This window comes from Vipera berus (assembly GCF_964194415.1).
Source record: "Vipera berus genome assembly, chromosome: 7".
Classification (NCBI taxonomy): domain Eukaryota; kingdom Metazoa; phylum Chordata; class Lepidosauria; order Squamata; family Viperidae; genus Vipera; species Vipera berus.
Genome location: NC_138209.1, coordinates 47,425,680 through 47,439,992, shown reverse-complemented (window position 1 = coordinate 47,439,992; position 14,313 = coordinate 47,425,680). Strand labels below are relative to the sequence as shown.

Here is a 14,313-nt window from a genome sequence, read left to right as displayed (position 1 = left end):
AGATAAGGTTTGGAGAAATTATGCAGCATATCAATATTAGGGAAAATATTCTTTTAGATGATGGTGAGATGAATAGATAGTAGGAAAAAGACTGTAGAGTATAGAAAAAAATGTTTCGGCCATTTGGACATCAAAGGATGAAAGATTCTGGTGAACATACATTTACAAAAAGGTTGGTTTTCAAATGTCATTGAAGTAGAATTCATAGGGGAAGTAAATGATTAAAAATGATATAGTTGTTTATTATTACAAATTGAAACATTGGTGAAGATATAAGGGAGATGAGAAGTTCTGAATGGGGGGCAGGTCGTCATCTGAAAGCATCAAAAGTGAATCAAGAAAAAAATATGCAGGGAAGAAAGGAAGTAAATGTATGAAGGTAAGTATATGACTACAGGAAAAAAATATATGAGTTGTATATGAAAAGCTGGCAGAATATAAATCTCTCAGAAGAATGAATGGAAAGAGGATTTGAAAGTTGCCTGGAATTAAGTGAGAATTATACTCATTGTGTGGAAGTGAGAAGAGTACCACAGAATGTGGGGGTTACTTTAATGAAGAGTATGCCAAGGGCTGCTTATAAGAGAATGGTCTCTGCAAATAGTGTTACTGAGAGAACGTTAATATGTACACATAATGAAAGATAGTTGCAAATGGCATGTTGTCTTTCTGTGGCATTGTGTGGGTAAGGGGTAAAAACACCAACTTCCTCTTCTACCTTTATGGTTTGAGCAATGATTTGAATGACAGTAACATTGATTGGCTTGGACCTAGGTGAAAGTTTGCTAAAAATGGGGAAGGAATAGTAACATTTTAAGTGATACAAGTGCTGATAGAAAAAAAAATAGATAGTATGTATTCTTTTGCATGTAATGAATGTGCATATAATATGAAATAAATTTAATTGTTTGTATATAAAAACTGCTTCTAGCTATTTTGATACGTGGAAACTGAAATTTGGATAGGTCAGAAACATAAAAATAAGTTGAATGCAGTAGGAATGGTGTACAGGCAGTCCTGGAGTTACAAATGTAATGAAGCCTGCCCATTCCATTTGTAACTCAAGGATTCGTAAGAGTGAATCTCGTACCTTGAATGCAATTTCCAGTATTCACTCACGCATTCACTAATTTATTGAAAAGTTTTAAAATACATTTTGAAATCATAAACTCCCACCTTCCCCCTCCCCCCCACTTCCCCTCCCTCCCCCTCCCCCCCGACTTCCCAGAGCTGAATACAGGGTATTAACTTTTACCAACCTAAGCTAAAATATGCTAACTAACTAAAAAAAACACTTTAAAGTCTATCGCACTTTAACTCCTCTTAAACATAACTAAGTAACTAAATAATAACTAACTAATAATACATCATATAATACTAATACTTATTCATATACTAAATGAAACTTTTTAGTCCCATATTTATTCTGAATATAATTGATGCATCTTCTCCATTCTAAAATATATCTCTGTTGCGATTGTTCTTTCAAATATGCTGAAATCTTTGCCATTTCCGCCAGGTTTGAAACTTTTAAAGTCCACTCTTCTATAGTAGGCAGTTCCTCCTTCTTCCAATATTGCGCTACCAAAAGACTTGCTGCTGTAGTTAAATTCAACATCAATTTAGTATCTATAACAGTACAATCTGTAATAATACCCAACAGAAATAACTGTGGAGAAAACCTTATTTTTTTCTTAAATATCTTCTGCATGTTCCACCAAATTTTAATCCAAAAAGCTTTAACTTTTTTACAAGTCCACCATATATGATAATAAGTTGCATCATCACAACCACACCTCCAACATTTAGGCTGATAATTCGGATACATACTTGCTAATTTTTTAGGATCTAAATGCCATCTATAAAACATTTTATAAAAATTCTCTCTTAAATTTTGTGCCTGTGTAAATTTTACATTTCTGACCCATATCTTTTCCCAGATATCCATCGTTATGGGCTCCTGAAAATTCTGGGCCCATTTTATCATGCAGTCTTTTAACAAGTTCCATTTCTGAATCTATTTCTATCAGTGCATTATATATCCTCCTTATATGCGCTGGACTTTGATCTCTTATTTGTTTAACTAAATTTTCATCAGTTGTCAAAATACCAACTTTCTGATCTTCTTTCCATCTAGCTTGTAACTGCCCATACTGAAACCAAGTCTGCACTATTTTTTCTTCTTTTAAAATATTAAATAGCTTTAATTGCCATACATTCCTTTCCATTCTAAGAATTTTTTTATATGTAGTCACATCATGTTTAAATCCCACACTTATATTTTCTATTGCACGTTTAGGTATTGCCCAAATTGGTATTTTATAATTTAACTTATATTGATATTTTTTCCAGACTCACAACAGGGCATACCTTAATATATGTGTCTTAAAAACATTATCCACCTTCTTATCATACAATAAATATGCATGCCAGCCAAATAATAAATCACATCCCTCAATATTCAATAATCTCCCTTGTGTTAGATTAAACCAATCACTAATTGATGATAAAGCAGCAGCCTCATAATATAGTTTAAAATTGGGCATTTTAAGACCACCTCTTTCACGTACATCTTGCATTATCTTAAATTTTACTCTTGGTCTTTTCCCTGCCCAAACAAATTTATTAATACCTTCCTGCCATTCTTCCAAATTTGAATCTTTTTTGAGTATAGGTATCATTTGAAACAAAAATAAAAATTTTGGTAAAACATTCATTTTCACTGCTGCAATTCTTCCCAATAAAGACAGTTGTAATTTTTTCCAACTATCTAACTCTTTTTGTATTTTTAACCATAACAATTCATAATTATTTTTATATAATTTCACATTTGAAACTGAAAGATATATCCCCAAATATTTAGTCTTTTTAACTATTTCAAATCCTGTTAATTTTTCTAGGACTACCTTTTGTTCTGTAGTCATATTTTTAGACAATATTTTAGTTTTTTGCATATTTATCTTAAATCCAGAAACTTTTCCATATAACAATATTATCTCCATCAGGTCTACAACCAACTGAGTCGGTTGACTTAATGTAATAACCAAGTCGTCCGCAAACACTCTCAATCTATAATCTTGATCTTTTATTTTAATTCCCTTAATTTTATTTGAGTAACGTATCTTAATCAATAATATTTCCAGTGTTAGAACAAACAACAAAGGTGGCAACGGACACTCCTGTCTTGTACCCTTTTCAATACTACATGCTTCTGTCAAACTACCATTAATTATTATTTGAGCTGTTTGCTTCTGATATATTGCTCTAATAGGTTGTAAAAACTTATCCCCAAACTCCATCTTCTCTAATACTTTAAATAAAAATTGCCAATTCAATTGATCAAAGGCCTTTTCAGCATCCAAAAAGATCAGCGCTGCAGAGACCTGGTTATTTCTCTCCAAAAATTCCAATAAATCTACAATATGTCTCACTCACATTCACTAATTTAATGCATGGGTGAATGCATGGTTCATTAAGTGAACATGATATATATCAGGGTGGGGAAGGCAATTGGATGCCTAGTGATGGAACAGGCCGCCTGCTTCAGACCACCCAAGCCCCCCACTGAGATACCTCATGCTCCCTTCCCCTGGAATCCCCACAATTGCTCCCCTGCCCAATCCTGCCACGCTGGGTCACTTACCTTATGAAGATCTGTCTCCTCTCCAGCCTATCTGTTTCTTTCTCTGTTCCCGGCAAGAGCAGAGGGAGGCCTCCGAGGCCCACAACGGACCTCCAGAACACATGGCTGTCACCCATGGCCTCCGTTCTGGGACCTGCAGAAGCACGCAAAAGCCTCCTGCAGCCTCCATTCTGGGCTTCGGAGGCCTGTGAAAGCCTCCCCCGGCCTCCTTTCTGGGCGTCAGCAGCCTGGAAAAGGCCTCCGACAGCCGGATCGGGCCTCTAGAGGCCTATGGAAGCCTCAACTGGCTTCCATTCTGTTCTCTCTTGCAGAGAACAGAGGCCTAAACTATTGCGAGATCATGTGAGATCAGTAGCTTGAGATCTCGCACCACTGATCTCATATGAGCTTGTGTTACTTTAGGCCTCCATTCTTTGCTAATGCACCGAAGGCCTGGAGCAGCCAAAAAAGAGAAGGATCTGTCAATATTCGCAGGGTGAGTATCCACAGGCCCAGTGTCTAGGGAGATTCAGGGGGTGAGGAATAGTCAGGGTGAATGTTGCAGTACCACTGCGATCGTTTGTAAGGGTGCAGCAACGTTCATAATTTTAGGACTTTTTTGTAAACACTAGGGGGTGCTTATCATGTAACTTCAAACGTTCACTAAGGAAACACTCGTATCTCGGGGATTACCTGTATTCAGATAAATATATGCTAAAACAAAAGGTTGTAGGGTAAAGAATTAATCAGTGTCAAATGAATGTGGATACAAATGTCAGTGACTAATACAAAGTGAAGGGTTGGTAAGATGGTTTCATCGGGGGGGAAATTGAATGAGGGTCCAATTATAGAAAATACATCCGAAGGAAGAATGAATGGGTCAAGAGCAACCAGAAGGCTGAGAAAATTGTATTTGGATGGAGTGGATAAGGTCTTGAAAAAAGAAACAAGTTGTGAGTGTAAACAAGTGGTGCACAAGTGTGCTAAAAGCAAGAGTGATTTGTAAGAATAAAAGTATATGGAGATCTATAGTGAATATTGGTGTAAACTAGATTTAGATATACTTCTTTTTATCTTTTGCATTTTTCTTATCTTATGATTTACTGTTTCTTACTGCTGTTGTGCGGTTTCCAGAAAAGCATACATTTATACAATACACATGCACTTTGAAAGCTTTCAAAAACATTTCTTATCAAAACAGAATGATGAAATATGTTGCAAACAGTTCTTATTGACCCTCACTTTTGAATACTTCAATCAAATTACAGCTGCCTGGAGGATTATTGAAAAAGATTTTGAACAGTGGGACCTCCAACGTGGAATAGATTTTTCTGTCTGCATTCAGATAATTAAAGACTAGAAATCCACTGTCCTTGTTAAAATGCTTTCCTTTTAAAAACTTCTGGAATATAATCAGAAAACTTTGGACCCTTTTGTTTGTATTACCCAACAAAAATCATTCCCCATATCTCTAGACTATGTAACAAAATAAATATTTTAGTTTACAGATTGCACCATATTTCTCTTGACAGGTTCCAGAACTAATGATATTGAATCATTAATTCATTTTTTCAATAGAATTCTGTTTTCTAAATATAGTGGATGTCTTTATAGGATTTTGACATAGTAAAACCTGACACTAAAATGAAAAATAGAACTGCAAACTTAAAACAGGCAGTAAAATTATGGAAAGAATGGAATATAACAAAATTGAAATTAAAGTGCAAACTCATCATTGTTCTAGCTTTTTTGGAAGAAATAATATAAATGCTTACATTTTATATTGTGTATTATAAGATTTTTTTATACAATTGAAAAGCATTACTTTTCACTGCTTCTTGCTTCAGTGGATTGCAGAAAATATCCAACTTCCTAGTTCTAATGATATTTATTTGTAAATGTCTTCTGCTGTAGAATTTATCAATCTTTAATAAGTGAGCTTTTTTTAAAAAAATATGGCATTTGGCTAGATAATTCTAGTCTTTGGCTATTAGGTCAAAATATCAAAATTTGTTTTTATTTATGAAAGTCTGAATAATTTATTATCTGTTTTAAGAAGATTACTTTTCTTGGAGTTTAAATATTTCTTTCTGGCTTCAAGCAATGCAGCTCAGATGATCCATTAGCCAGAGAAATTCTTTCAGAAAATTGTTCGTATTATATTCTATGTGAAATATAATACACCATATTAAAAGTAGAAATACAAAATTTGTTACCTATAAAATAAGCTAATTTTATTATGTGAAAGAACTGCCAGTGTCTATTTTTGATGATCTATTTGAAAAGCAGTTCTTACATTTCATCAACATATTTGTTGGCCTTTTATTTTGGTTTGTCATTATTATAGGGATAATTCTGCTATATCTTCATAATTTACTTTGTAAATCTTGTTGAGTATTATAAAAGTTCTCAATGTATATATTGTTGAATTATATTAACATTTAACAAATTCTATCAGCATTAATTGAAAACATTTTGAATAAATGTCAGTGTATCTTTATTTAATGAAACCTTTTAAAATGGCAACCTAATCCCTGACTATTATACTAAGAACCTGCTAAATTAGTTTACTAACAAAGAAAATCAATCATTGTAAATGATCTTTAAACAATGCTATTCAAACATGGCTGATTCTATAAAGAAATAATAAGCAGCTCAATGCCCTCCCCACCTTATTTATTTTGTTGTCTTATTTGTTTCATAAAAGGTTAATGGTAGGAACCTCCTTTCGGTTGACTTTGATCGGACTTCAAAGACAGAGAAGATTTATGATGATCACCGTAAATTTCTACTGAGAATCGCCTATGATACTTCAGGACATCCAACTCTCTGGTTCCCAAGCAGCAAGCTTATGGCTGTCAATGTTACCTATTCATCTACAGGTCAAATTGGTAGCATCCAGCGAGGCACCACTAGTGAAAAAGTAGATTATGATGGACAGGGAAGGATTGTATCTAGAGTATTTGCTGATGGTAAAACATGGAGTTACACGTATCTTGAAAAGGTACTAGTAGTTGGAATGTTGATTTGCAATTCTATTAAGAATTATTTCTGCATAAAATTTTAAAATGATTGCTGTATGATATTGCTGCAGTGTTAGACAGAGAAGGGATATCTGTGTGTATATACACACTTTCCTCCAAGATCTTACACACACATAGTTCTTTCCCCTAGTCTGTTGTATCTTTACAACAGCCCTGCAAAGTCAACTTGGCTGAACAGTAACAATTGCACTGTGTTTAAGGAAAATCCATCCCAGAAAACTGATTAAGATATACAGTATGTAAGATAAATTTGTTTTACTGGAATTTACTAGCTAATTGAATTTAATTATGTCATTGAAATCACTGGGAATGATTATACATTTCTAGGATTTTAATGAGATTAAAGTGCACTTAAATGGCAACCAGGGTCAATGTATCTGGACATACTGAGTCTTCTTCATAAACAGTTAACCCAACAGTTTTCTCAATATTGTAATGATTGTTTATTTTGTATCATATTTTTTCAAATGAAGTTATCCTTAAGAGTGTCTGTCAACACAAATAAAAATATTGAATTTTATAATATAGGGTAATAAAAACACCTGTAGATTTTTCCAGGCTAAATCTGAAAAGGGAATCTAAAAAACTGGAAAACATTTTTTTTACTTTGCAGAAAGAAAGAAAGAACAGCATATTCACTATCAAACTTCTGAAAGAGTTCTAAACAGCAGCATAAAATTAACGATTTTAGCAATGATTTTTCTTTGTGTATATGTGTGTCTATCTCTTTGTCTCTTACATACACATATACATACATACAAACACTAATGTGTTTTCCTCACATTCGTCCAGTAAAATTGGTTATTTATGTTCTTGGCCCAGAATTAGGGGTTTCTTTGCCCAAAATGAAATATGGTATTAAACCAGTGCTGCATACTTACTTATATACTCCCTAGCATGGCAATACTGAACAAAGCATAAGAAGTCTTTTATCATTATTTAATTTGATGTCCTTTAGTGGGACAGAGCAGAATTTGCCTTAGGTGGAAACAGCCACCGACAGTGACAGATGCTGAGAGTTTTATACATCTTCATGTGAGTAATATAAAATAACAGTGGTAGTGATGTGTAATGCCAAAGCTTTACAAAAGGAATCATTTGGTGACTAATTAACTCTGCAGAATTTGATGTAAATAACAAGTCAATTGCTTCGCCCATCTGACAGATATAAAAGAGGAGGTTCAGGGATCTTCAGGCTAGTAAAATTCTCAGTAAATTATCTCTAATTACAGGAGTGAAATTGTCTCCTCCATATGTTGTTCCCTTCTTGAGTTGCTGGCTTAAGACAGCCTCACTTTTGTTGGTATTAAACATGACTTATCCCAGTCCATTGACAATCTGCTGTTTGGCATTGAGTACTTGGTAAAAGGATGACTCAGTCACAACAAGAACACATTAGGAATCTGGAGCGACTCATTATAGATCCTCTTACAATTAAGTATCCAAATGAATTAGGCAATTACCAATATGTAAGGTCAAGAATTACTCAATTTGAATAATGATGATTTAGTAAAAAACCAGTGTTGTTTGTCTACCAATAGTTTTGGCACTTGATTAAACTCTGTTTTCTTTTTCAGTCAATGGTTCTCTTACTGCATAGCCAACGGCAGTATATATTTGAATATGACTTACTGGATCGGCTTTCTGCAATAACCATGCCCAGTGTAGCTCGCCACACTATGCAGACTATCCGTTCTATTGGCTACTATCGGAACATCTACAATCCTCCAGAAAGCAATGCCTCTGTCATCATGGACTATAATGAAGAAGGGCAGTTGTTACAAACTGCTTTCTTGGGCACAAGCCGGAGAATCTTGTTCAAATACCGAAGGCAGACCAGGCTTTCTGAAATTCTGTATGACAGCACAAGAGTGAGTTTTACTTATGATGAGACAGCAGGAGTTCTGAAAACAGTAAATCTCCAGAGTGATGGCTTTATTTGCACCATTAGATACAGGCAAATTGGTCCATTGATTGACAGGCAGATTTTCCGTTTTAGTGAAGATGGAATGGTAAATGCCCGATTTGACTACAGCTATGACAACAGCTTCAGAGTAACTAGCATGCAAGGTGTTATCAATGAAACTCCATTGCCTATTGATCTCTATCAGTTCGATGACATATCTGGAAAAGTTGAGCAGTTTGGAAAATTTGGGGTTATTTATTATGACATTAATCAGATAATTTCAACAGCTGTAATGACTTACACAAAACACTTTGATGCTCATGGTCGCATAAAGGAAATTCAGTATGAAATATTCCGATCACTTATGTACTGGATTACAATTCAGTATGATAATATGGGCCGAGTAACTAAAAGAGAAATTAAAATAGGGCCATTTGCTAACACTACCAAGTACGGTTATGAATATGATGTTGATGGCCAGCTACAGACAGTTTACCTTAATGAGAAAATAATGTGGCGCTACAATTACGATTTGAATGGCAATCTCCACTTATTGAATCCAAGTAATAGTGCTCGATTGACACCACTGCGATACGATCTGAGGGACAGAATCACTCGACTTGGTGATGTTCAATACCGGTTAGATGAAGATGGATTCCTGCGACAGAGGGGCACTGAGATATTTGAATACAGTTCAAAGGGCCTCCTTACCAGAGTTTATAGCAAAGGCAGTGGATGGACAGTGATATATCGTTATGATGGACTTGGAAGACGAGTTTCCAGCAAAACCAGCCTGGGACAGCATCTTCAATTTTTTTATGCAGATCTCACTTATCCAACAAGAATAACTCATGTGTATAACCACTCAAGCTCTGAAATCACATCTCTCTATTATGACTTGCAAGGACATTTATTTGCTATGGAGATTAGCAGTGGAGATGAGTTCTACATCGCCTCAGATAATACTGGAACCCCACTGGCTGTTTTCAGTAGTAATGGTCTAATGCTAAAGCAGATTCAGTACACTGCCTACGGTGAAATCTATTTTGATTCTAACCTTGATTTCCAGTTGGTGATAGGATTCCATGGAGGTCTTTATGACCCACTAACCAAACTAATTCATTTTGGTCAAAGAGATTATGACATATTGGCAGGTCGTTGGACTACACCTGACATTGAAATTTGGAAAAAAATAGGGAAAGATGCAGCTCCCTTTAACCTCTACATGTTTAGAAATAATAATCCAGCCAGCAGAATAAATGATGTGAAAGATTATATCACAGGTAAATATGTACATTTAATGAAGTACAATTCTCTGTTGATTTTTATTAAATTACCTTATACATGTATAACACCTTGGAATTAAGCATTTGATAGCAACATACCATAAAATTTATGAGTAGGAATGTACTTTATTAAGGTAAAAATGAATGTTTATTCTACCTTGCTCCACATAGGTGAAAAGTATAAATAGTTGGGTAAAATAGTAAATAAGTATATCATTTTTCTTAATTAGATCTATCTGAGATCTTGTGTCTATAGAAAGGATGGTCAATTTTTCCCAAGGAAGAATTTCATTATAGCCAATGATAGATGTAGTCCCTTAATAAAAAATAAGACTTATCAAAAATCCTCATAATAGGCCTTGTTCCTTGTCTCTACAGAATATTTGATCTCTTAGAGCAGACATGTCAAACTCACGACATCACATGATGTCACGTGATGTATCGGGACAGTTTTGCCATTGCCGGCAATGGGGTGGGCGCTGCTTCCACATGACATGTCCGGCCCACGGGCCAGCAGTTTGACATCCCTGTCTTAGAGGATTCAAAAGAAAATGGGGTTTTGATGTTTCCGTTTAATGGTTACTATGGCAACAGTTTATAAGTCTGCAAATTTATTGTGTATTCTGAGTGCTATTATGCCAGATGGCCAATACATCTAGGAAACATACTAGGATTTCTTGCTTGCATGATAACACCTTGGATGTTTAAAAGGAAAGTTTTCCAAGCAGTTATATGTCAGTGGGCAAAGTAATGTGCAAACATTCCTTCTTGCTATTTATGGTTGTGGGTTCATCTGTAGATTAAATAATAGTTCTTTTGGATTTGGAGGTCATCTAGTCCAACCCCCTGCTCAGGCAGGAAACCCTATACCATTTCAGACAAATGGCTATCCAGTCTCTTCTTAAAAACTTCCAGTGTTGGAGCCTTCACAGCTTCTGGAGGCAGGTTGTTCCACTGGTTAATTGTTCTAACTGTCAGAAAGTTTCTCCTTAGTTCTAGGTTGCTTCTCTCCTTGATTAGTTTCCATCCATTGCTTCTTGTCCTGCCTTCGGGCACTTTGGAGAATAGCTTGACTCCCTCTTCTTTGTGGCAGCCCCTGAGATATTGGAACACTGCTATCATGTCACCCCTAGTCCTTCTCTTCATTAAACTAGACATACCCAATTCCAGCAGCCATTCCTTACATGTTTTAGCCTCCAGACCTCTAATCATCTTTGTTGCTCTTCTCTGTACTCTTTCCAGAGTCTCAACATCTTTTTTATATCGTGGTGACCAAAACTGGATGCAGTATTCCAAGTGTGGTCTTACCAAGGCATTGTAAAGTGCTATTAATACTTCACCTGATCTTGATTCTATCCCTCTGTTAATGCAGCCTAGCACTGTGTTGGCTTTTTTGGCAGCTGCAGCAAACTGCTGGCTCATATTTAAGTGATTGTCCACTAGGACTCCGAGATCTCTCTCACAGTCACTACTATTGAGCAAGGTACCACCTATACTATACCTGTGCATTTGATTTTTCCTGCCTAAATGTAGAACCTTACTTTTTTCACCATTGAATTTCATTTTGTCAGATAGCGCCCAGTGTTCGAGTCTGTCCAGATCCTCCTGTATCTTAAGCCTACCTTCTGGAGTATTGGCTATTCTTGCCAGCTTGGTGTCATCTGCATTTCACAGTCAGAGGCCTTTCTGAAAGGCATCTGCAGCTGAGAACAGAGCTATAGATTCAATCCATAGCTCGGTTCTCGGCTATACAGGCCTTCTAGAAAGGCCTCTGACTGTGAAGTGCAGGCCGAGCTCCACTGTCAGCGGCAGAATGAATCTGCTCCTTCCGGCAAGGCAAGTATCAATCCATAGGAGGCCTGTCTGCAATCATAAGCTCCAACACCCCCCCTTTGCCCTACCTTGATTTTTAGGTGTGCACTTTGCCCCAAAACTAGGGCTTATTTTTAAGGTAGGGTTTATATTAGGCCCACCTCAAAAAATCAGGCTAGGGCTTATTTTCGGGGTAGGTCTTTCGGGGAAACACAATTGTTGTTGTTAGTTGCAAAGTCATGTCTGACCCATCGCAACCCCACAGACAATGTTCCTCCAGGCCTTCCTGTCCTCTACCATCTTCTGGAGTCCATTCAGGCTCACGCCTACTGCTTCAGTGACTCCATCCAGCCACCTCATTCTCTGTCGTCCACGTCTTCTCTTGCCCTCAAACTTTCCCAGCATTAGGTTCTTCTCCAGTGAGTCCTTCCTTTTCATTAGGTGGCCAAAGTATTTGAGTTTCAACTTCAGGATCTGGCCTTCTAAAGAGCAGTCAGGGTTGATCTCCTCTAGGACTGACCAGTTTGATCGCCTTGCAGGAGTCTTCTCCAGCACCATAGTTCAAAGGCCTCAATTCTTTGGCGCTCAGCTTTTTTTATGGTCCAACTTTCACAGCCATACATTGCAACTGGGAAGACCATAGCCTTGACTATACGCACTTTTGCTGGCAGAGTGATGTCTCTGCTTTTTAGTGTGCTGTCTAGATTTGCCATGGCTTTCCTCCCCAGGAGCAAGCGTCTATTAATTTCTTGGCTGCAGTCCCCATCCGCGGTGATCTTGGAGCCCAGGAAAATAAAATCTGTCACTACCTCCATTTCTTCCCCATCTATTTGCCAGGAATTGAGAGGGCCAGATGCAAATTGAGTGTAGCACTTTTACTGCATCGTCTTTTAAGATTTTGAATAGCTCAGCTGGAATACTGTCACCTCCACTAGCTTTGTTGTTGCTCAGCTTTCCTAAGGCCCATTTCACTTCACATTCTAGGATGTCTGGCTCAAGGTCAGTGACCACCTCATTGTGGTTATCAGGGACGTTAAGCTCATTCTTGTATAGTTCTTCTGTGTAATTTTGCCACCTCTTCTTAATCTCTTCTGCCTCTGTTAGGTCCGTGCCATTTTGGTCCTTTATCATGCCCATTTTTGCATTAAACGTTCCCTTCATCTCTCCAATTTTCTTGAAGAGATCTCTAGTCCTCCCTATTCTATTGTTTTCTTCTATTTCTTTGTACTGTTCATTTAAGAAGGCATTCTTATCTCTTCTAGCTATTCTCTGGAATTCTGCATTCAATTGGGTGTATCTTTCTTTTTCTCCCTTGCCTTTCACTTCCCTCCTGTCCTCAGCTATTTGCAAAGCTTCCTCAGACAGCCATTTTGCTTTCTTGCATTTCTTTTTCTTTGGGATGGTTTTAGTTGCTACCTCTTGTACAATGTTACAAACCTCCGTCCATAGTTCTTCAGCACTCTGTCTATCAGATCTAATTCCTTAAATCTATTTGTCACCTCTACTGTATATTCGTCAGGGATAGGATTTAGTTCATACCTGAGTGGCCTAGTGCTTTTCCCTACTTTCTTCAGTTTAAGCCTAAATTTGCAACAAGAAGCTCATGATTGAGCCACAGTCAGCTCCTGGTCTTGTATTTACTGACTGTATAGAGCTTCTCCATCTTTGGCTGCAGAGCACATAGTCAATCTGATTTCTGTGTTGACTGTCTGGCAATGTCCATGTGTAGAGCTGTCTCTTGGGTTGTTGGAAAAGAGTGTTTGCTGTGACCATCGTATTCTTTTCACAAAATTCTATCAGCCTGTGCCCTGCTTCATTTTGTACTCCAAGGCCAAACATGCCTGTTATTCCATTATCTTTTGGCTTCCTACTTTAGCATTCCAATCCCCCATGATAATAAGGACATCATTTTTTGGTGTTAGTTCTATAAGGTGCTGTAGGGCTTCATAGAACCGGTCAATTTCATCCTCTTCAGCACCGATGGTTGGGGCATAGACTTGGACTACTGTGATATTGAATGGTTTGCCTTGGATTCGAACTGAGATCATTCTGTCATTTTGGGGATTGTATCCCAATATTGCTTTTCCTACTCTTTTATTGACTAGGAAACACAGTACCATGTACTAGAGAGAATCATGCTACCTATATATTCCTGTTTAATACATCTACATTGCAGCAACGTTAAGGATAAGTCACAGTTGCACTGTGGAATTACATAATTGGAGCTATGTCCGAAGACCAAATATATTCCAAATTAGGATGCTTAAGACCTTATTCACTGAAGAGGCTTTTTTTTTCTAAAAGATGTCCAAATACTTTTTTTTTGCAATAGTCATGATCATATATTCATAGCAGTATTCTTCCTGGATAGTTTCTTCTGTTCCTTGCTATCTTGCAATAATTGAAATCATATGAAAGTCAAGTAAAACTATTGCTGATTTCTTGCTATAATGTAAAATTGTGAGGAGTGAGGATCTAGTGCTGTCCCTATGTTTATTAAGTAGATAACCTTAGCCACATAAATAAATTGTGTGGATCACATGGAATCATCTATAGCATTTGTCACTGTAATCCAAGGAATCACAGATTATTGCTTCAGTTTATCCTAGATTGTATAAATAGTGCATTGAAAAAATAGCTACA

The 14,313-nt window shown here is 36.7% G+C and overlaps 2 protein-coding genes across 4 annotated transcripts in view; one reads left to right on the top strand and one right to left on the bottom strand.

Moving 5' to 3' along the window:
- Positions 1 to 14,313, bottom strand: part of DCTD (dCMP deaminase) — a 264,163-nt gene that overhangs the window by 96,709 nt on the left and 153,141 nt on the right. The gene's annotated exons all lie outside the window — the stretch shown is intronic.
- The window catches only part of TENM3 (teneurin transmembrane protein 3), a 255,087-nt gene that overhangs the window by 234,406 nt on the left and 6,368 nt on the right, over positions 1 to 14,313 (top strand). For all 3 annotated transcript variants that reach the window (XM_081333123.1, XM_081333122.1, XM_081333121.1), the window contains 2 exons: positions 6,330 to 6,626; positions 8,244 to 9,855. In XM_081333123.1, coding sequence (XP_081189249.1) covers positions 6,330 to 6,626; positions 8,244 to 9,855 — 1,909 coding nt within the window. The remainder of the gene's footprint in view (positions 1 to 6,329; positions 6,627 to 8,243; positions 9,856 to 14,313) is intronic.